Below are 24,211 nucleotides of genomic sequence, written 5' to 3' on the forward strand. Positions count from 1 at the left end.
CGTCACGGGCGGCCTGGCAGCTGGCGGCATTGAGGCGGACGCGTGCAGAGGTCCGTCTGACTGCAGAGTGGGGACCTGGTTTCGGGGCATGAGCTGAGGGCAGCACGCCGAGGCCACGAGGTGAGTCCGGCCGCGAGGTGTCCCTGCACCTCGGCGATGGGTCTTCAAGGAGGTCTTACAGGAGGCCGCCCTCGCAGGACGGCATCTCTGGCCCCGCCCCGGATTGTCCTGCCGCTGGCCCGGAAATAACAATCGAGTAATGACCCCTCGCATGTGGGAATTCGCAGCCAGAAATCGGGAAGCCAGGGTTCCAGGCTTGACCCCACCACTAGCTTTTAGGATCAAATGTCTCCTTCTCTGGATTGTACTTTCCCCAAATGACTATTTCTGGCTTCCAGGGTTGTTGCAGCTCAGCTGGAAGGATAAATGTAACCGCGTTTTGTGAACTCTGGTAATCTAAAGGATTGTTGCTATTGCAAACGCAAAGCATTTTGATAGTCCCATGCCGTCTTGATCTTTTGTTACCCTTTACCGTTTCTCAAGAAGCCATATACTGAGCTGTCATCAAAACTGTCTTATTTAAGACTCACAACGACCTCGTGAGACAGGGATAGTTGTACCCATTCTAGGAAGGAAAAAGAAACTGAGGTTCCGAGTGGAGAAGTGGCTTGCTTCATTTAGTAAATATTGAGTACCAACTGTGAGCCAGGCAGTGTACTTAAGTGTTAGGAATAGAACCATGATCAAGATAGGCAAGATCCTGTCTTGTTCTAGCGAAGGAAACAGAAGAGAAAACATTAAGTAATACGTTGAATTCGCATTAGGTAGGAGGAAAAAGGTGGAAAGGTGGCTATGATATAGACTAACAAGGGGCTCTGTTAAGGAAAGCTTTTCTGTCGAGAGGATACAGAAGGATCGTGTGAGCCGGGCGCAGTGGTTCACGCCTGTAATCCCAGCACTTTGGGAGGTTGAGGTGGGTGGATCACGAGGTCAGGAGTTCAAGACCAGCCTGGCCAACATGGTGAAACCCCATCTCTACTAAAAATACAAAAGTTAGTTGGGTGTGGTGGCCGGTGCCTGTAATCACAGCTACTAGGGAGGCTGAGGCAGAATTGCTTGAACCTGGGAGGCAGAGGTTACAGTGAGTGGAGATCGCGCCACTGCCCTCCAGCCTGGGTGACAGAGTAAGAACCGACTGGACAGGAAAAATGTGGCACATATACACCATGGAATATTATGCAGCCATTAAAAACGAGGAGTTCACGTCCTTTGTAGGGACATGGATGAACCTGGAAACCATCATTCTCAGCAAACTGACACAAGAACACAAAATCAAATACCACATGTTCTCACTCATAGGCGGGTGTTGAACAAGGAGAACACATGGACACAGAGAGGGGAGCACTATACACGGGGGTCTGTTGTGGGGGAGATGGGGGACAGTGGAGGGGTGGGGAGTTGGGGAGGGATAGCATGGGGAGAAATGCCAGATATAGGTGAAGGGGAGGGAGGCAGCAAATCACACTGCCACGTATGCACCTATGCAACAACCTTGCATGTTTTTCACATGTACCCCAAAACCTAAAATGCAATAAAAAATAAATAAATAAATAAATAAATAAAAAGAACCTGTCTTAAAAAGAAAAAGAAAGATTGTGTGACTTGCCAAAGGCACAGTAACTAGGTGCAAAAGTCAGGATTTGAATCCAGACCCGCATATCCTGCACTCTTACCAGTAAAACATTGCACCTTTTTGTGGTAGTAAGTATTAATAGCCATTGGTATTATTGCTGATTTTAGACAGGAGAAGATCAGAATGTCCTATCATTCAAGTCTCAAATGTCATCTCCTTTAGAGAGACCTTCCCTCCACTCACTCTAAAGTCATCTAGCCCCCTTCACATCACCCTTCTTAATTGTGTTTGTGGCATGTGTCACTAATTATATCTTCTTTATTTTCCTTTTGTTTTGTTCTGCTCCCCTTCCAAATATAAGTATCCAGAGGATAGGGACCTTGCTTGTTCACTGCTCTGATTCCAGTAATTAGATAAGGCCTAGAAAATAGAAACAGTAAATTTATTTTTTGAATGACTGATTTGTTTAAAAAGTAGGGAGAAAGGAAAGCAGAGAGAAGACAAAATGCTTCTCCCCTGGGATTCTATTTCTGTCTTTCACCTTCCTCCCACGAGGTAAGAACAAGAGCTGTGGCTCATTCATTTCTGTATATCAGTACATAGCTCAGAGTTTAACAGTTCCTAGTTGCTTGACTTACATTGCTGAACGGATTAAAGATGTGAAGGGGAAAGGAAGAAAAATTCCCTCATGTGCAGGGGGTAGATAGACATATTCAATAACAATTACTTAGGGACTGCTGTGCTAGACTTTATAGGGTGTGCTGAGATGATTAAGAGGTAATGGCAGTTGTTGACTGACCCCACAGTTCCTGTAGTGCTGACCTCTGAGATACTTCTGAGTATAGGACATGTGTTTTCTAGCAGGGTCTTCTGAACTCTGGCACAGCATGCTGTCTTCCCAGCCCCTACAGCTTTATTTTACATCTGTCATCTCATTTTGGGTCCTCAAAGCCTATAAACAGAGCAAAATTTACTAAAGATGGGGAAACTGAAGCTCAGAGAGAAATAACTTCCGGTGGAAATGCCACAATTTTTGCTGGGCATGGTGGCTCACACCTGTAATCCCAGCTCTTTGGGAGGCCGATGTGGGCGGATCATTTGAGGTCAGGAGTTCAAGACCAGCCTGGCCAATGTGGTGAAACCCTGTCTCTACAAAAAATACAAAAAGCAGCCTGGCATGGTGGCATGCACCTGTAATCCCAGATTCTCAGGAGGCTGAGGCATAAGAATCACTTGAACCTGGGAAATGGAAGTTGTAGTGAGCCAAAATCATGCCACTCCCCTCCAGCCTGGGCAACAGAGTGAGACTCTTTGAGGGGGGAGGGGGGCGGAGAAGAAATGCCACAGTTTGAAACAATGTCTTCTGACACCAAGTTTTCTGTTCTTTATATTGCTGCCTCCATCATAATCATCTTTTCTCCTTGGCTGTGAGATGAGACATTTCAGGAACTAAGACTAGTAATAATTTAACATTAGTTGAATGCTTCCTAGGTGCCATGCACGGTTCTAAATGCTTTAGGTGTATTAACTCAGTGAATCTGCACCATAATTTCATGAGACACTATCCCCATTTTACAGATGAGGGAACTGAGGCCAACAGTGGTTAAATAACTTGCCCAGGGCTACACAGCTAGCAAATGTTGGAACTTGAGTAACTAAGGAGAAAATTAGTCTCTTCTTCCTGGTCTGTCTCAAAAGAGTAAGCATCATAATAGCTCGTATTTGTTGATTACATATGTTAGATACAGTATTTAGCAATTTTTTTCTGTCTTTAATCTTCACAACAACTCTATAAAATAAGCACTATTATTTCTCTAGATAATGAGGAGACTGAAACCTAGAAAGTTCATCAAGTCACACAACCTGTTTCAAACCCAGTTGTATCTATGCACAGATATCTTATATTGCCTCTTCCCTTTACTGTATTGCCTATTCCAAGAGGAAAAGGGATGGAATGCTGCTCTTCCCTGCCTGTCCCTTTTAATGCCATTGAGACTCTTCCTGGTGGTTTCCAGGACTTATTTTGGGTGACAGTTGTTGAACTGAAGTATCATGTAGTAATAGAGACTTTGGCCTCCTGCCCAGTCAGCCTCTGGCTTCAGCGGAGGAAAACTTTAGTTTCTCTACACAGAACCACGCCCCTTTCACCTTAAATGGCAGCTTGTGTGCTCTGGCTGCCAGAGGAGTTATCCCAAGGGAACTGGTTCTGGGGCCCTGGTTGTGGAATAACTGAGGCCTTTGAAGGACTGCCCAGAGGGCATGCCCTCCTTGAATAAATGTTTGTTGAGTTGAATTTGAAGTCTTGTGTTCACACATTGTTGCTCCTCTCCTGCTTGAATGTTCACATTTACTTTAGTATTTCATAGACATTGATGGAAGCAGAAACCAAAACTCTTCCCCTGGAGAATGCATCCATCCTTTCAGAGGGCTCTCTGCAGGAAGGACACCGATTATGGATTGGCAACCTGGACCCCAAAATTACCGAGTAAGTCTAAATTACCTTAGTTCCTTACCTACAATATTGGGATGTTTTGCCGTGATGATGTCAAGAAGAATTTTCAAGGGGTGTGGGATATAGTTTGACCCTGTTACTTACATTTTGTCTTTGAAGAGATAAGATGTTGTTGTTAGCCTGTTATCTTGTCATTTTTCTTACATTTGGACTCTGCTACTGCAGGGACACAGACTTGGGTATCCTTTAATCCATATACCTATTTTTTCCTATCTACTAAAGATGTTCTCCCATTTCCAACTATTTGAATCCTTGTACCTAGTGGCTCTAGGGAATTATTCTCTAGAATCAGCCTTGGGCATACATTTGTACCCAGAATTAAGGAATAAGCAGAAGTCTCGGTACCTTTGCAAACAGGCAGAGGTGTACAACTTGACTGTAATTCACGTTAAGCAGCCATAGAACTATAGAAGGTCAGAGATATAAGGAACCTTAGAAATCATCCCTGTCCCTTTGGTTTTCATTCATTCATTAAATGATTTAAGTGTCATGCTAAGCAGTTTTTGGACTTCTTAAATCTGAAGAGCCCTGTCTTTAAGTAAAAGTAATCATGAAGCTATATATAAAATAAGAGCTCCGAGTTGCTCTGACTAAAAGGGAGAAGATGGAGCCAAAATCTTTTGTCAACTACTACCCTTTCTTTGGCCATCCCTGTTGAGGCTCTATAGAACTTCCGGGGCTCCATGGAGCACACCTGACAACCTCTGATGGGACCCAGGCTTTTTATGCTACTGTAGAGGAAACCAATTCCCAAACGACAGAAGTACCTTGCCCAAGATCAGGAAATTAATTGAATTGCCCTGACTCCCTGCTCTTTTACATCACAGCCATTAAGATGAAAAGGAATTTCTTAGCTGAGAAAATTGAGAGGTTTTTCCCTTCTGCCAGTTGTTTGATAGGGGGAGAGTGGTGGTCGGTGGCAGAGTAGAATGAGTGGGTTGACCTGTAGGAGGTCAATGCTGAAAACGTTTTTTTGTTTCTTTTTGTTTTTTGAGACAGAGTCTTGCTCTGTCGCCCAGGCTGGAGTGCAGTGACGTGGTCTTGGCTCACTGCAACCTCCCCCTACTAGACTTAAGCAATTCTCGTGCCTCAGCCTCCCGAGTAGCTAGGACTACAGGCATGCACCACCATGCCAGCTAATTTTTGTATTTTTAGTATTGTATTAATACAAATTTTAGTATTTGTATTAATGGGCTTTCACCATGTTGACCAGGCTGATTTTGGCCTTCTAAAGTGCTGGGATTACAGGCTTGAGCCACTGTGCCAGGCCGAAAGCACGTTTTGAGTATATCATCAGTCATACGAGTGACTCCCTTTGGAATAGTGTTAAAGACGAGGGGAGGCCAGGAATAGTGGCTGATATCTATAATCCTAGCACTTTGGGAGGACGAAGCGGGCACATCACTTGAGGTCAGGAGTTGGAGACCAATCTGGCCAACGTACTAAAACCCCATCTCTACTAAAAATGAAAGAATTAGCCAGGCATGGTGGTGTGTTCCTATAGTCCCAGCTACTTGGGAGACTGAGGCGCAAGAATCACTTGAACCTGGGAGGCAGAGGTTGCAGTACTCGGAGATTGCGCCACTGCACTCCAGCCTGGGTGACAGAGGGAGACCCTGTCTCAAAAAAAAAAAAAGATGAAGGGAGGAGAGAAGGAAACCTGCTTCTTTGAGTGTGGGATGAGACAGGTATATATGAGAGTTAGGATTAGGAAAGAGAAAAAAAGGATCTAAACTTATAAATCAGGATTATAACAGAAAGTCCCTTAAACCTGCTCAAGCTCATAACAGCCAAATGTAAATATATTTGGGTGCCTGTAGAAATTATGACTGTATTTAAGATGTGTTGCCCACATACTATGTTATCTTGGTCACAGGGACCCTGGAGTAGATTGCATTTATTTCGGTTCTCTTTTATGATTCATGGTTTTTGAGGATGAGTATATGAATCTGTCTAACCTCTCAATTAATGTCTCTTCATCAGGGAAGTTTTTTCCATCATCCAAAACCCAAGCTATGAGGGGATGCTCATAGTGGTTTCCATTCCCACCTCTGCCTATCTAAATGGAAATCTGAAGTGTGGAAACAATGTTGGTTGTGTTGGCCGCACTTCTCTGTAATGAGACTTTTGTTCTAATTGTGTCCTGCTGCCTGACAGGAAGGTTCAAATGGGCATTTGCCACCTCAGTTTATGTCATAAGTTGGAGTGTGTGAATGTTTTTTTCAATTAGAACATCGGCAGGAATATCGAATCAGAACTTTCCCACTGATATCTCTGCTCTTTTTACATCAGGCCAGAGGTAGACATCAAGTAATAAACTGTAGATCAGAGCATGCTGGCTGGAAGTGCTGGGCTTTCCCTGTGGCTGGCTGCTCCACTTCTGTATCACCAAAGACCATTTTTATTATTTTTTTTCTATAGATTCTTTTTTTTTTTTTTTTTTTTGACAGCTCTGTCACCAGGCTGGAGTGCAGTGGCGCAGTCATAGTTCACAGCAGCCTGGAACTCCTGGGTAACTGGGACTATAGGTGCTTGCCACCATGCCTGGCTAGTTTGTTGTTTGTGTTTTTGTTGTGTAGAGACAGGGGTCTCAGTATGTTTCCCAGGCTGGTCTTGAACTCGCGGGCTTAAACGATCCTCCTGCCTCAGCCTCCCAAAGTGTTGGGATTACAGGCATGAGCCACTATGCCTGGCCATCCTATAGATTCTTTACCTTAAAACATTTCATCTGTCAAACAGATTGGTTTATTAAATTGTAATAAATTTATTCTTAAAGCTATAACTACTGCCTGGCACAGTGGCTCATGCCTGTAATCCCAACACTTTGGGAGGCTGAGATGAGTGGATCACGAGGTCAGGAGATCGAGACCATCCCAGCCAACATGGTGTAACCCCATCTCTACTAGAAAATACAAAAATTAACTGGGCGTGGTGGCATATACCTGTACTCCCAGCTACTCAGGAGGCTGAGACAGGAGAATCGCTTGAACCCAGGAGGCAGAGGTTGCAGTGAGCCAAGATCATGCCACTGCACTCCAGCCTGAGTGACAGAGCAAGACTCTGTCTGGAAAAAAAAATAAAGAGATAACTACAATCATAGCTTATGGTTAACATGAAATGTTTAGTATTACCTCATTTAATTTACTTAATTATAGCAAAGGCACCTGACATTTTAGTAAAGTAAACCTTATCTTGTAGAAATAGATTATTTCCTTCCACATTTTTGAAATACAAAAACTTCTGGATCATGTTTCTCTGGGGGCATGTAATGGTGAGTCTGGATGAACTATAAAATTACATATGTAACTTAGGTGACTATATGGTACCCGTCTTGTAGTGCAGTCTCAAAAAGGATTAGTTGAATCCAAACCTCTAAACTTCTAATGACTCTTAACAGAAATTTGCCGAGCATCCTCCAGTTTTCCTGTTTAAACCTACCTTCTATCCATAAATTGCTTCCAGTTCCTACCATTTCCCCCTTCAACAGACCCTTCTTACTTCTCTCTTTCCTGTATGTATCCCTACTTCCCACCACCCCTGCCTGATCTCTTTTCTAAACTGATTTGAATACTTCACTCATTCAAATATTCTTTTACCTCTTGTTAGAAGACATTATAAACTTACTGTCATGAATGATAGTAAATGTGAAACAGTGGCAATTTTAAAAAAATAACCACTTTTACACCCAGTGTTTTAGTTTATTCTGTAATTATTTCTAGTCATTCTATGTATGTGTGCCTGTTGGTTATTAGTCAGTCCTGTTCAAGACACCAGGATGTCTATCAGCCTCTTCCCAGCAGAATATGCGTTCCTGACTGTCTAGCACTCTAGTATTGCTCTTCTTGTTTGTTTGTGTTCACTCTGTGGTTGTAATACCATTTTAGGGCTGTGTTAGGTGCCAGAAATATTTGTATGACTAAATACATCTTTGAGATTAGGATTTGAGGGAGTGATGATGCATTCTTGTTCATGGAAGTAGCAGATTCCAAACCTATGTTCTTTCCACTATATTCTGATTCCTGTCAACTTAGGATTTGAGGGAGTGATGATGCATTCTTGTTCATGGAAGTAGCAGATTCCAAACCTATGTTCTTTCCACTATATTCTGATTCCTGTCAACTATATTATATGTAACAATTTCTTACTTACAAAATGAGAACGTTCAATTAATGATCTGAGCATTACTTCTAGCTCTAATATTGTATGAGTCTCTCTTACACAACCCCTTAAAACTCTGTGAGGTAAATGGAACAGATACTATTTTTCCTATTATATAGGAAATGAAGAGTGAAGTGAGTTGGCTCAGTATACTGAAGTAGTTAATGATAGTTTCCCACTGCCTAATTTAGTGTTCTTTGCACAAATATTCTAATTATTGAATAGTCATAGCCTAATGTATTCTATTCTAAATCTCAAAATATAAAGATTTCTTTTTCATTGTTGTGAGACCCAATCTAACTTTAAGGGTAAGCAATACCTCTGAATATCATTATTAGTGCCATCCACAAAGAAACTGAAGGTTACTGATCTAAGACATTATCTATTTTCTACACTATGGTTTTTTTTCTAAAAGGGCTAATACTGACTTTCCTTTTCAAATATTCGATGTGCTGTGTAAAATGCCAAATTTGTAGCCACTGTATTAGCATATACAAGTATGAAAGAGAACCAAGTCGGTAGGAATACTAATAGAAGGAGCATTCTGAGTGGTGGGAAAATCGTAAATAAAGGTCTGTAAGTAGGAATAAGAAAGATTGTTATGTGTAAGTAGAAAATCAAGAAGATCTTTTTGACTTAAGCAAAGGTTGAATACTGGATGGGAATGAAAATAGTGGCTGAATAGATAGACTATTCTCAGGTTAAGACAGAATCTTTAAAATTCATTCAGATAAGTCTGAATTACATGAAAAAGAGACTCATTCTGGGTGTTTAGCAGGAGACTGATATCATGAAAGTGTTGTGGGTTTGTTTGTTTTTGTTGTTGTTTTGTTTTGTTTTTGAGACAGAGTCTCACTCTGTTGCTCAGGCTGGGGTGCAGTCGCTCAATCTTAGCACTGCAACCTCCACCTCCCAGGCTCACGCAATCCTCCCACCTCAGCCTCCCAAGTCACTGGAATTATAGGCATGTGCCACCACACTCAGCTAATTTTTTTGCAAGGTCTCATTGTTTTGCCCAGGCTAGACGACGGTGTGTTAATAGAGAAATTTTACGTCAGTATGTAGGATGAATTGGAAGGGCAGAAACTGAAGATGAAGATTAGCTGAAAGAGATTGCCATGAACCAGTCTTGCCATCAGTTATCACCTAGATAGAGACAGTGAACTTGGAAACTGATGGGTGAGTCTGAGAGATGAAGAAAATGATTGAAGTGGAGTGGAAGGTTGAGGTGATCCTGATGTTTCTTGCCTAAGGAATGTAAAAAGATACGTCCCCTGACCAGAGGGACAGCTGAAAAGATCATCAGTTTGTGGTAGGGAGGAATTCCGTTTGGGGTATGTTAGATAAACTTAGAAGCATTGGAGAGCCATCCAGGTAGAAATGTCCTTCAGATAAAGACTTTCAGGGATAAACTAGGTAAGCTAGAATGCAAAGGAAAATAAATGCATGAGCATGTGAGAACAATGTGTTCACCCCTGAAGAAACCTGTTTCTCTCTTAGCCCATTCCTTATGTCTCCTTCATTGTCCATATATCTTTTTATGTTTTGGTTTGCATGAAACAGCCTTCACTGTTTGGTTACTTAATTTGGAAACACAGTAAGACCCTTTAATAATGTGTGTAGCATAAAACATAAAAGACCCATCTCATAGTAATTTCTATATATGTTTATAAAGAAAATTTTCTCTACAACAAATTGTGCACTAAAAATAATTTTAAATGTCATTTCATGGGCTTCCAATTGCTTACAACGTGAAATTAAATTTCCCTCAACCCATGACATCCTTTACAGCCTGTCCTCTTCCTACCTTTCAGCCCCGTCTCACTGGCTACCCTCACTCTAGTCCAATGGATCAGACCTTTTTTCACCTTTATGTCTTTGCACATTGGTTAGTACTCACTCACACGGACACAACCCAGTCAGATATCACTCCTTTCATGAAGCTTTCCTTCACCACCACCTTCCTTGCACCATTGGTCCTCATTCTGTGCGCTCCTATTCATACCTCTGTGTACAAGCATCACGTTGTTTTGTAAATGTTTGATTACATTTCTCTCTCTTAACTAGAATGTGAGGTCCTTGAAGGCAGGAACCTAATTTTATTCATCTGCATAGTCCATATGCCTGCTTGGCTCTAGACATATTGTAGATACCTGTTTTAACATTTGTATAGATTAATTACTTCTGTGCCATTAGGCAGAAAAGCTGTCTTAAAAACCAATTACAGAAAACACTGATTAAATTGCAGATATATGTGTGGGACTGGTGTGCTAATTTTCTAGCTCCTGAAGGCTGCAGGGCGCACATTTCATTAAGAGATGCAAGCCTCTGCTGAGTAGTGTGCTCTCCGCACTTCAGCAGCAGATAAAAGTGCTTGCAGATGTGAAAGCAAGATCCTTCAGGCTTTTTTCACTATCAGAGCTTGCAGTCCCCATCTCCAGGAAGCAAAATAGTAAACATTTCATTCCTTTTGTTTCGGTGTTCTGATAATTTTAAGAAATTATCAAACAAGAAAAGAAATCCTGGAGAAGTTGAAAGACACAGACCTAAGCAGATGTTCCTGGAATCTTAAGGTCGCACTTCTTGGGCAGATTGTGTTTGTTAGCCTTACAAAGAGTAATCTTTTGTTGGTGTGTTTTTTTTCTGAGTAAATTAAAATTCATTTCTTAGGAAATGCCAATCGTGTTACCTTCCTGCTATTAAGCAGAACGGAGCTAATGAAAGATGACCAGCCCACAGTAGGCTTAGATTTTGTTTTTTCTTTAAGTCTTGCTCTGTCACCCAGGCTAGAGTGCAGTGGCGTGATCTCGGCTCACTGTAACCTCCGCCCCCCGGGTTCAAGCGATTCTCCAGCCTCAGCCTCCCAAGTAGCTGGGACTGCAGGCATACTCCACCATGCCCAGCTAATTTTTTGTATTTTTAGTAGAGGCAGGGTTTCATCATGTTAGGTAGGCTGGTCTCGAACTCCTGACCTCAGGCAATCCGCCTGCCTTGGCCTCCCAAAGTGCTGAGATTATAGGCATGAGCCACTGCGCCTGGCCTAGATTTTTTTTTTTTTTTTTTTTGAGATGGAGTCTTGCTCTGTTGCCAAGCTGGAGTGCAGTGGCGTGATCTCAGCTCACTGCAACCTCCGCCTCCCAGGTTCAAGCGATTCCCCTGCCTCAGCCTCCCGGGGTTTCACCATGTTGGCCAGAATGGTCTTGATCTCCTGACCTCGTGATCTGCCCACCTCAGCCCCAAAAGTATTGGGATTACAGGCGTAAGCCACTGCACCCAGCCTTTTTTTTTTTTTTTTTTAAGAATAGGTTTGACTCCCCATTCCGTGGCAACTGGCACGGTGTTAAGATTTGAATGGGTTTAGTAATTGGAAGATACAGCTGTGAATTAAGGACCCTGGGGGAGACTCTTCTAGAGGGGAGTCCATCTGTATGTGTGAAAGACTCACCCTTGCAGTAAGCCTATTCAGAAAGTCAAGTAAAACCGCAAATTTGCACTTAAGGTGTCTTCCTTTCCCCTGAAGTCATTTCCTACATTCTCTCTCGTGGTTGAGGTGTCCTGATGGGAGTTGGGAAGTTAGAAAGTAGGGGATCATGGTTGTTTTACCTTTCAAAATAAACCGAGTAATATCCACAATATGCCTTGGGATCCTTGCATTTGTCCCAGTACTAAACCTGTATTATGTCTTTCTTGTTCCACTGTGTCAGACACTCGATCCAGGATAATGGACTTGCTTGTTGATGTGCATTAGTATCAAATTTAGTATAGTGTATGGTCCATTTCATATCTTTCTGCCTCCCAAAGGGGAGTCTTACTCAAGAATAAAATTTTGATGAGTTTCTCTTAGAAAACAATGTGAATAAATGTGGCTATAATGAAACTTTACTGACTCCCTGTGGGGTAGACTTCCCAGTAATAACAGATTTAGCATGTGGGCTGATACCTTTTTAGTATCACAGGGACAGCATTGTTTAGAGAAAGCCTTGACTCCATTTGAATAGCACGGAGGATGCCAGGAGGAAGGCCAAAGGGAAAGGAAACGGGAGAGCTGTTGGTTTGTCTCACCCCCACATCAGATGACAGGAAGTCGGAATTGAGATTGGCCACAGCAACCTGTTAAGGCCACATCTGTTTGAATAACTTAAAAGCTCTATGGAAACCGAGTAAGGAATTTAAGAAGAGGATGAGAGGCAGAGTGGCAAGCAATAGCTTGGAGTGAACCTCCTGTCAGGAATAAATTTCTTCCTTGACCATCTGTATTCTTTACTTCACCGTACCCTAGAGTATAAACTGTGTTAAGGCAACTGAGGTTGGTTGGTTACCCATAGCTGAATGATTTATTGGACTGGCCAGGTTCCCTTGCCCTTTGTGAAACTGGCCTCAGTCACATAGTGATTCCACATTGTCCTAATGTTCAATCACATCAGTGATTGAAACTCAACAAGTGCTATGGAAGTATCACTAGCTGTGATTTGATTAATGGCAGAGTTTCTCACAAGCGCAATGTGTGTCTAAGAATTAACTACATAATCGAATAGGAAGATCTTCCAGGACTATTTTTTGTTTGTTTGTGTGAATGCATATATGTTTGTTACTTTGTTTATTTTTGAGATAGGGTAGGCTTTGGCTTTTGAAGGGTTGATGTGTATTTCTGATGGAGTTACAGTTATTCACAAATGCCATTTCATTGCCAAGGAATTAAAAATAAATAAATAAACACTATTTTTGAGCTTTTCTCCAAAAGAAAAACAAATAGTGCTTGTAGGCCAGACAGCTGTTTGTAAGGTGTGGGGTTTTTGTTTGGTATTTTTGTGTTGGACAGATGCATAGCCATGACAATTCTAGTTCCCATTCCAAATAGAGGCAAACAACTCTGTTTGCCAAATAAACTAACATAGCAGTTTGGAGGAAGGCAGGGGGCTGGGGTGAGAGATTTTATCCCTCGGGTAAATTATCTCCTGCTTTTATCTCGCACTTCAGGCTGAGTGGCCAAAAGAATTCCCAGAGCATACTCATGGGCTGTTCTTTCTCTGCAGATACCACCTCCTCAAACTCCTCCAGAAGTTTGGCAAGGTAAAGCAGTTTGACTTCCTCTTCCACAAGTCAGGCGCTTTGGAGGGACAGCCTCGAGGCTACTGTTTCGTTAACTTCGAAACTAAACAGGTAATTGAGCTTTCTCCCCCTTTCATAGTATTTATCAAGCTCTGTCATAATTATCTGTGCATCTCTCTTGCCTACTAGAATAGAAGTTCCCTATAGGCAGGAGCCATGTCTGATTCATCTGTGTGCCTTACCCTGAGTCCTAAAAGAGGTCGTCCTCAATAAACAAATGAATTCGTGAATAACTTCCACAATTTACCCTCCCTTGGCCAAGGTTTAAGACTGACCTACATTTTTGACCAAATGCATTAGGATGCCCACATTGAGCACATGGACATCTCCGTCCCTATTCTCTTTTGTTTGTTCCTTTACTGGCTGGCCAATCGACAAAGCCTTCTTTGCTTTCAGTAGTTTTGCCCAGTGGTACAGAAACCTGTCTGTGATGAGACACCCACAGAGACTCTTTTGTTATTTCTTCTCAAGGTCTCAGAACAAATGCATATAAATTGTAATATATGTAGAAGAGAGCATTCACCTTCAACCATGGTATATACATGGACCTCCTTGTATTAAAATTTAGTCCTTGAAGTGGAAGTGCATTGATAAAGGAATTGAATTTGATTATTACTAAATGTAGAGGTGCTGCATGGTACTCTATAACTGTATTCGTCATATGTAAGAACATTGCATAGTTATCATTATGTTAATAATTTAGGCCTGGCTCACACCTGTAATCACAGCTACTCAGGAGGCTGAGATGGGGAGATTGCTTGAGCCCAGGAGTTTGAGACCAGCCTGGGCAACATAGTAAGACCTTGTCTCTAAAAAAAGATTTTTTTAATTAGGTGTGTTGGCTCGCCTGTAGTCCTAGCTACTTAGGAGGCTGAGGAAAAGAGGATTGCTTGAGCCCAGGAATTCAAGGCTGCAGTGAGCTATGATCACACCACTATACTCCATCCAGCCTGGGCGACAGAGCAAGACTCCATCTCTTAATAATAATAGTAATGATAATAATTTGTATGAGTGTTTTTCTTATTCTAAAAGTAATGTGTGAATATTATAGATGAAAATATAGATAACTGAGAAAGAAAATGTGAATCACTTGATCCAATACCCAGAAATAATCACTGTTAATATTTAGTCATATATCTTTTCAGTGTTTTTTGGTCTCTTCACATTCACACACACATAAACACATATACAGTGTTTAACACACAGATAGAATCATTATCATGTTTATCATTCAAAGTATAGTAAAATTTTTCTACCATTTAATCACATCAAGATAACATTCTGTATCCTGATATTGTGGCTTCACTGGTGTTTGTATGTACGTGTGTGTGTGTGTGTGTGTGTGTGTGTGTATAAAATCATTGATTTGTATCTGAGATTTGGGCATTTTATTGTATGTGACTTAGACTGCATTTAAAAACTAATCATTTTTGATGACTACATAATGTGAATATATGATATTTGACTAGTCCCCAGTTCCTATTTGGGTTGTTTTGCTGGTATTTGGGTTGATTCACTAGTATAAATATCACAAGAGTATTTTTACAGTTCTAATTATGTATATTTGCCACATTTGTGGAGATGGAATGGCATCATGAAAGTCCATGCGTAGTTTTTCTTAATACAAATGCAACTGCCAAATTGCCTTCAAGAAATGATGTATCAGTATGTTCTGAGATTATGATAGTGTCATTTCTCCTTGCCAGTGCTGGGTATTTTTTATTTCCTCTCATTTTTGTAAATATGATAGCCAGTAAGTAATTGTTCAAGTATTTTGAGGGAAGTGAAATAATGCACTATAGAATTAGCATTCTTTTTTCTTTTTTGAAATAAGGTCTTACTCTGTTACCCAGGCTGGAGTGCAGTGACACAGTCATGACCCACTGCAGCCTTGACCTCTAGGTTCAAGTGATCCTCCCACCTCAGCCTCCACAGTAGCTGGGACTATAGGCACATGCCAGAATGCCTGGCTAATTTTTGCATTTTTTGTAGCAACGATGTTTCACCGTGTTGCCCAGGCTGGCCTCAAACTCTTGGGCTCAAACAATCTACCTGTCTCAGCCTCCCAAAGTGCTGGGATTCCAGGTGTGAGCCACCACACCTGACCAGCATTTTTAAATACTTTATTTTTTCTTAATGATAAAGTGTGGTGAGCTTTTTTTTTTTTTTTTTTTTTTGAGACAGGGTCTCTCTCTGTCGTCTAGGCTAGAGTATAGTGGCATGATCACAGCTTAGTGCAGCTTCAGCTTCCTGGACTCAAGCAGTCCTCCCATCTCAGCCTCTCAAGTAGCTGGGACCACAAGCACACACTACCCACTGGCTAATTTTTGTATTTTTTGTAGAGGCTGGGGTTCACCGTGTTGCCAGGTTGATCAAACTCCTGGGCTCAAGCAGTTTGCCCGCTTTGGCCTCTCAAAGTGCTGAAATTACAGGCATGAGCCACTGTATCTGGCCTGGGAATTGTTGCAGACAACTAAATCCAGTGGTCATGTTGGACATAGATGTTGGTTTAAAAACACTGGATTAAAATACAGAGCCTAATTTTTATTTCTGGCTCTTTTATTTATTAACTTTGAGCAAGTCTTTTCACCTCCTTTGGCCTCGATTTTCCATCTAAGAATGGGGATTAAGAGTACATATCCTTCTTACCTTACAGGAAGTTGGGAGAATAGATGAAAGTATAAGAAAACCTAGTTGGCATTTAATAATATTTTTGAATACGTGAAATTTGAAATAATGAATACAGGTAGGAAATTATTTTAAAAAACATTTAAAAATAAGGTGCCCCTGTGAGCAATTTATTACTGCTGCTGCTTTGGAACTAATAGAGTGCCCTGTAAGTTCTTATTCACCAAGAGAAGCTTAAAAGAATAAAATGTCTTTTACCTGTCATTCTAGCTCTGTGTGCTGTAGTGGGGTGAGGATGACTGGTGAATATCCAATGCCTGACACACAGTGAGAACTCAGTAAATATTTGTTAAATGTCATACTGGTAGGTTCTGGAGGAACTAGAGAATCACCAGTAAAAACCAAACTAGAATGCCTACTGGCTTCTATAGGCTCTCCCTGCTCCCTGGGACATCCTCTTTCTCCTCTGTTCCTTAAGGGCTTCTTCACCCTCACTAAACATGGGTTACACTTGGCCAAATGCCTCATGGATACAAATGGGGCAAAGAAGGTTCGGCAGGATGGAAAGTACAGCCAGATTTCCTGGAAATGACCTAGAGTGACTGTTAGCCAGCTTCAGGAATTCCTTTCAACCTTATTACTCCCGTGTCTGATGGGGAAAGGGTCAAGGAACTTTTGATTCTGAAAACCAGGTGCGTACATTGACTCACACAGATACCTTGCTCACAATCTCTTTGACTCACTCCTGCTTTTTCCGGCCTAGTTTCCTCCCATGCCCTTTAAAGCAGTTACTCCTCACTGTGAATCCAGGGAGTACACCCTAGTCCAGGTTATGGTTCCAGGACCCTTGTGGGGAGTACAGTTTCTTGACATAGGAGGTGCTACCTAACTAACAGAAGTGTGAATATGGGTGTCACCTAATAGGAACAGCACTATTACTAATATATGTTAAGTGTATATCATATGCTCCATGCTTTACATACATTCTTTGAGTCCTCACAACCACTGAGGAATAAGTATCCATATTATCCATTAAAAAAATTATCCATTATTTATCCATATTTTACAGGCAACAAAACTAGAGACACTTAAGTGACCTGCCAAATATCATACTGCCAGCAAATGACAGACCAGGATTTGAATTTTTGTCTGACTTTAAAAAACTAACCTTGCCAGTTATTTACCAAAAACAATTTGGTTAGAAACTCAGCCATCAAAGCTAGTGAGGCCCTGTGAGAATACATATAGCTAGTCAGGCACTTCAGTTTTTAACTAACATTTGTCCCTTTCCTGGACAGGAAGCAGAACAAGCCATCCAGTGTCTCAATGGCAAGCTGGCCCTGTCCAAGAAGCTGGTGGTGCGATGGGCACATGCTCAAGTAAAGGTATGTCTGAGAGGCTAGAAAGACAGTTGTCCACTTCCCCGTTTATATCCCAACCTCCTCACGCCTGAAACAGCCGTACCTCAGTCTCCTACTTGTATTTACCGTGCGTGTTGCCAGATTTTTCTTTTGAGAAACATCTCAGGAGGGATTAAGTTCCTTGGTAATTTCTCTCCACATGCCCACAGATCCTGGTTCTCATTGAGTTTCTCATGTGGCTAATGTGTATGCTCAGACCTCTGTCATTTTTTTTGGTGGAGGGTTGTTCTTTGGAGGAAAAAAATGTATTTATTTTTAAAATCAGTTGCTGTAGGCATTATTAGACTCTTCCCAGCTTCTGACTCTGTGGAGAGTTTGAATTTGTTTATTCTAAATGCTTGAGAAATGGGTAGTTTGTATGCGTGCTTAAAGCACTGGCATCTTCTTACTCCAGAAATCTTGAGAGTTACTAGGGTGTGGGTTCGTGGGACTTTGCAGTGCCTGCATTGTGTCTAAGTCCTGAGAAGTAGCAGGCTGCCCTGTTCATTCTGTAATTAGTCTCTTGGGAGAATACACTAGAAAAGCTTCAGCCAGTTAAAAAAAACAAAAAAAAAAAAACAAATGGCATTCTGTTCCAGCTGGCACAGAGGTGGTAAAGTGTGTTGACTGGAGCAGTCCCAAGAGATGATCTGCCTCCTCCTGCAGTGGAGACTTGACAAACCTGCCTGCACAAAGATTTGTGACAGTTTTGAGTTGGAGCTGAAGTCTTTAGCTCTAAACATGGTTTTTGATAAGAAACTCTCTACAAACTTCCCAGTAAAGAGTCACAGAGACTAAACAGACATATGAGCTCAATGTCCAAGCTGAAAAACGAAGTTCAAATACTTTAGATCCTTCTGAGTATTTCAGGTAATCACAGAGCCTTCTCAATTTCTAGGACACATTGCCTTAAAAATAGAAACAACAAGGAGAATTACCAAATGCTTTTTTACTCAAGGGAAAAATCAAGTCTCATTTACTAAACCCGTTTTCTCGTTCTGCATCTCATTGAAAAGGCACGCAAGAGAAATCATCCTCCATTCCTGTCTTCCACTTGAAAATCTTTGTGCTTCACGGTTCTCTTCTCCTATAAATCTTTTTTGACCAGAAGCTCTTGATTGCTCTTCAATATTATATTTACTTTTTACAAGAAGTATGTAATTATCTGGCTAGGCATGGAGGCTCATGCCCGTAATCCCAGCACTTTGGGAGGCTGAGGCAGGAGGATCGCTTCAACCCAGGAGTTCAAGACCAGTCTGTGCAACATAGGGAAGGGCAGGGAAGCCCTGTCTTTATTTTTTCTGATAAAATTTAAAATAAAAAAAAAGAATTATATAATTATCTGACATCAAATTAAATTACTACTTTTCTGTAGAATGTTATCTGTATCAACTACTCAAAATTATTACTACTTTTATTCTCCACTCAGGACTGTTAAGAGTTAAATATCATGCTTGGTGGGTACTTTGCAAAATTTAAAGTTTTTTTGTTTTTTGTGATTGGGTCTGTCTCTGTTACCCAGGCTGGAGTGCAGTGGCAAGATCTCGGCTCACTGCAACCTCTGCCTCCTGGGCTCAAGCAATCCTCTCACCTCAGTCTCCTGAGTTGTTGGGACTACAGGCATGTGCCAGCTTGCCCGCCCAGCTAATTTTTGTTTTTTGTTTGTTTTTAAACAGACAGGGTTTTTGCGTGTTCCCCAGGCTAGTCTCGAACTCCTGAGCTCAAGCAGTCAGCCCACCTTGGCCTCCCAAAGTGCTGGGATTATAGGTGCAAGCCATCATGCTTGGCCACTTTAAAGTATTTTTAATGAAATAAATATTGTAAGAGGTGATATGTGACAGTTAAAACAAGAATATAAGAAGGCAACCCTCCTGTGTGTTTGTACCATCTGGGAAATTGAAAGTTGACATTTTTTTCCTACCAAATAAGGAGGAACTGATGGCTAGATGGAAGCTTCTTTTTCTAAACTTACAGCTTTTAGGCCAAAACTGTGTGAAGTGTTTCATTAATTCTAAATGTAAAGTGGTCCTAAAATTGTCTAGAAGTAAGCTGATGATACACTGATGGTATTAGTTTCTGAACCCATGCACTACAGTAAAGGTCTGGTTTCTGCCCACATCAAGTAATTTCTCTGTTTCTCGTTTTCAGAGATACGATCATAACAAGAATGATAAGATTCTTCCAATCAGTCTCGAGCCATCCTCAAGCACTGAGCCTACTCAATCTAACCTAAGGTAAGATGGTATACTATAGAAAGACACAGTAATTCAGGAGCTTCAGCCATTGCATCATACCATGTCTTCATAAAACAGTGAGTCTTCAGACTCTTAGAATTTATTAACTTGACCTATTGAGAGAGATGTTCAGTTAATTTCCAGAATGTATACATTTCCTGTCCTTCTGTCCACCTAAGATCATGTACTCCTCATTTACAGAGTTCATTCCCTCGTAAAAAAAACTGAGTGTAGCTACTACACACCAAGCCTTGTGCTTAGCACTGAGGATACAAAGACAGATCAGTCATTACTCTAAAAGCAAGCATTTTAATAAGGCCTTGGGTCTCTTTGGCATTTGTCATTATACACTAATTTCTCCCCAATCTTAAGTTCCCTTACACAGAATTTTAGTTTGCAGATGTTTGATTCTGTGTACCATTGCAGTGGCTGTAACAGTTTTTGTACGAATTGTTAGTTATTTCTTTGGAGTTTAAAACAGGAGAACTAAGGGTCGGGCAGAAACAGGGGAAGTTAAGTGGATGGTTGGGCAGAAGTAGAAGGTGGGTTTTTTGTTTGTTTGTTTCTTGTTTTGTTTTGCATTGTAGCCTAGGGAGAAATTTTAGCAGTAACAATAACAATAACCAGGATTTATTGAGCTTACTAGGAAGCAGGCACTATGCTAAACACTTATGTGCAGTATGTCATTTACTTATGGCTGAGATCACACAGGTGGCAAATAACAGACTCAGCATTCAAAGCCAGGTCTATTAGACTTCAAAATTCAGTCTCTTAGTTACTACATCAAAGAAGCTCCAGGCTGTAAATTCAGGACTGCAGTTCTGAAGCCTGTTCTGGGGCCGGGGAAGAAAATATGTGAAGGAGCATCAGTGATACATAAGGATCAGAAACCAACAATTCTAAAGTCGGGAAAGTGATGCTTATTAGGGCAGAGCACCAAGCAGGGGGTTAAATCCCTTTTGTGTGTATTATCTGCACCAAACAAAACAGATTTACAAGCATTTCATTCAACTGCAAGGGAAGATAGTCCTGAAAGTTTTCAGGAATGATAAATTGGTACATTTAAATTAATTTTATAGTTACTCATTTAAGTTTAATACTATTTTTTTTTTAATTTTGTGCTCCAGGGAATTAAGTGACTTGTGTAGATTCCCTGGGAGCACATATCCACTGTGTTATTTTTCTCATAAGATTTGAACTCCTTAATCATAGATTGATTTCCATGAAGGTTTTCATAAATCTAACTCCTATTGGAAAGAGATGACTGCATTTATGCTTGATGGTCTTTGTATTATAACAAGTTTCTTATGATTTGTGTATGCCACTTGTTTACAAGATAGCCTAAGGTTTTCCATCTATTTTTTTATCCAGAGGACCTCAGCTTATATCTCTCTATTAACATTATGCCTAATGAGAGAAGGTTGCTTCCCTGTGACTTGTACAGAATCAGTGACTGGCTGTGCCATTAATGGAAGAGGGGCCAGAATGCATCTCAGTAATACATAAGTGTTCTTTTTATTGTAACTTAGTTTTTAAATTTCTTGCCCATGTATACCTTTTGAGGATCTCCAAAAGGCTGTGTATACACTCCTTCGCAGTTTCTCTCACTGGCTGTGTAGACCATTAACAGCATCAAGAATGGAAAAGGAAGGCAGCCACAGGCCAAAAACTATCTGCTGCCTGAGTGCTTTGCATTCTGGTCCAGGGATAGCAATGACCTCAGTCAAAAGCAAATTCCTCACTTCTCTAGCATCTCCTAACCCTTCCTGTGTAATATAGGACTATTTTGCTCTTAACCTGGTGGAGAAGAAAAAACAAGGGCTTTGATGATGAGTTGAATCCTCACTCTGCAGTTTGTTAGCTGTGTGAACCTTGGTCATATCACTACCTCTGCATTTGTTTCTGCGTCTGTAAAACATGGATGATAACCCATGTAGAGCTATTGCAAGGAGTACAAACCTTATAAGTAGGTCGAGTGCAGTGGCTCATGCCTGTAATTCCAGCATTTGGGGAGGTTGAGGCAAGAGGATCACTTGAAACCAGGAGTTCAAGACCAGCCCGTACAACATAGCAAGATTCCATCTCTACAAAAAAAAAATTTTTTTAATCAGCTAGATGTGGTGGTGTGTGCCTATATTCCTAGCTACTCAGGAGGCTGAGGCAGTAGGGTAGCTTGAGCTCAGGAGTTAAGGCTTTAGTAAGCTATGAAGGCACCACCGCACTCCAGCCTTGGCAGAACAAGACCCTGTCTCAAAAAAATAATAATGTAATTAAAATGCTGGGCAGTGTGCCTGGCTCACTGTAAGCACTTTGTAAATCATAGCCTTTATTAACACACCTTCATCAGTAAAAAGAGACTGAATAGGATTTCAAGAATGTTTTCTTTTTTCCATTTTTATTCAGTGATTCAGGTGAAACCTGGGCTTTTTGAGTCAATTTGTATTCAAATCTCTGCTCTACCACTTTCTCTCTGTGTAACGTTGGGCAAATAAACCTTTCTATGCCTGTTATCTGCAAAATAAAGAATATAACATGTCTTATAATGTTGTTTTCAATTCTACAAGAATTATTTTTAGTGCCTACTCTCTGCCAAGTACTAAGGTGCTGAACAGTGTCTACATCTGAGGATTAAATGTAAAACTATATGAAGTACTCCTAACAAAGCCTAGGCTCGTGTTAAAAATTTAATAGATGGCTCAGACTTGATCTCTTTCTTAGAATGAGAGTATTAGTTGTTTCTGGCTTTTATATGAAATGTTTAAATGTTTGTAATTTAGTATCTTGTTGCTTCTCTAATGTTCCCAAGAGGCTCAAGGAGATGAACTCTACAGGTATTTTCTAAGTGTACCTAGGTCCACTCTGATCCTCTGCTATCGTTTTTCCAGTGTCACTGCAAAGATAAAAGCCATTGAAGCAAAACTGAAAATGATGGCAGAAAATCCTGATGCAGAGTATCCAGCAGCACCTGTTTATTCCTACTTTAAACCACCGGATAAAAAAAGGACTACTCCATATTCTAGAACAGCATGGAAATCTCGAAGATGATGGTTGTGAATTACTGTAGCAGTACAAGCAAATTGGTCTCCACACCTAAAATCGTCTGCCTTTGTACTTTGTAGATGTGAATGGTACTATTCAACAGAGCACAATCACATGTTAGCTTTTGGTAACAATGTTTTTGGATGTTCTTATGGATGTTTCTTCCCTGAACTATGTATGGAATTGAGCATCATCCAGAATAAATAGGATTGTATCCCAAATTGTGATTTGAACCCTGGGATGCTCTAATTGGCTGGTTTGTTTGGATTTGTAACTCCAGAAACATTCTGTAGTGTGCCAGAGCAAACGGCAAATACATAAAATGTTATTATTATTTAAATCAGGAAACTAAATATATTAACGTCTACTAAAAAATTGAGCATTTTTCTGTGCTCATGTGTCTTTACAACATAAAGAAAAAGTAAAAGACAGGGAGGGAAGTGAGAGACAGATTTTTAAATCATGTTCAGAACTGTTGTTCCAGAATTTGCTATGGAAATCCCTCCAACTGGACTGAAAAAGAGAAAGTTCTTGGCAAAAGGGAGCTGATTCTTTGAACGAATGTTGTAGTAATCTGTTTAAGAATTATGCTTATTGTTTCAAAATCCCAATTAGGAAAACATGGTGTATATCTTAAAATTGTTTGCGTTGACAAAACTAGAATCAAATTTAACATTTTATACCACAACAGACGTGCTATTTGGAAATTGAACTTTTATTCTATAGCAATCATTTTTTTTCAAATCTAAATAACCATGCCTTCTATAATACCAAATGTTGCTATTATGGGACTTTTAAAATTGCATTTATTGCATGGGATTGTTTTTATAGCATGAAAATGTTATGTTTGGAATTGTATCATGGTCAATCTAAATAGAAGCAAAATTTTTTTGAAAACCTAAACATTGCTATATTGGTCACTATCAAACATACAATTTTCTAATAATTGTATAGGGGTCTAAGTGGAAGAGATTGCATTATCTTGTGCAGGACAAGAAGGGGACAGGCAGCAGGCACCAAAAGTCAATGGAGCAGACACTGCTGTGGCACCAAGAGTGTAATGACTTTGTGTTATAGGTAGTTTTAAAAGACTACATGATTTGAAAATGATTCTTCACTTGGAGAACATACTTGCCTCTGGATATTTTTGTCACTCTAAGCATTCTAAATATAACAATAGAGAAAGATAAGTCAACCAACAGATTTGGGGAGGTATTTCTTCACATTTTGGTCATTTTGGTGCCAAGTGTGACATACTGTTTAATTGGGCAGCACCTTTGCTTCTTTACCAGGTATGTATCACTTAGTTACTCCAGGTGCCCCTGGTGATTACATACTGTGTATCACTATGGTTGTTAGCAAAAGGAAGCTTTCATTATAGGAACGTAACATCTTCCCATGAGTATAAATGAATTTAAGACATTTGAATCAAAACTTCAGTAGAGGGAGGTTTTAGAATTCATAAAACTGGTTCGATGAAGTGCTTATTACTTTTCCC

General features: G+C 40.6%; 1 protein-coding gene across 3 annotated transcripts; it reads left to right on the top strand.

The window, feature by feature from the left end:
* The first annotated feature begins 11 nt into the window (after positions 1–11).
* RBM18 (RNA binding motif protein 18) lies at positions 12–23,952 on the top strand. 3 transcript variants are annotated; one of them, XM_012458202.3, is made up of 6 exons: positions 12–120; positions 3,990–4,118; positions 13,337–13,463; positions 17,339–17,425; positions 19,589–19,674; positions 22,560–23,952. In XM_012458202.3, the coding sequence occupies exons 2-6, from the start codon at positions 4,006–4,008 to the stop codon at positions 22,717–22,719; spliced, it is 573 nt and encodes a 190-aa protein (XP_012313625.1). In that variant the 5' UTR covers positions 12–120; positions 3,990–4,005; the 3' UTR covers positions 22,720–23,952. The 3 variants fall into 3 exon arrangements, with proteins under 3 accessions (XP_012313625.1, XP_012313627.1, XP_012313626.1); XM_012458204.3 differs by having other exon boundaries at positions 4,000–4,118; XM_012458203.3 differs by lacking the exon at positions 12–120 and adding an exon at positions 1,491–2,188.
* Positions 23,953–24,211: the final 259 nt, after the last annotated feature.

The sequence above is a fragment of the Aotus nancymaae genome, unplaced genomic scaffold (assembly GCF_030222135.1).
Source record: "Aotus nancymaae isolate 86718 unplaced genomic scaffold, 86718_ANA_hifiasm-v0.15.2.pri h1tg000003l, whole genome shotgun sequence".
NCBI classification, from domain to species: domain Eukaryota; kingdom Metazoa; phylum Chordata; class Mammalia; order Primates; family Aotidae; genus Aotus; species Aotus nancymaae.

Bases quoted from the DNA above. Each gene is read 5' to 3' on its own strand.
- RBM18 (XM_012458202.3), top strand. From the start codon at position 4,006: ATGGAAGCAGAAACCAAAACTCTTCCCCTGGAGAATGCATCCATCCTT. The intron at 13,464-17,338 runs GTAATTGAGCTT...TTTCCTGGACAG, and splicing joins TTAACTTCGAAACTAAACAG to GAAGCAGAACAAGCCATCCA. The intron at 19,675-22,559 runs GTAAGATGGTAT...TCGTTTTTCCAG, and splicing joins CCTACTCAATCTAACCTAAG to TGTCACTGCAAAGATAAAAG.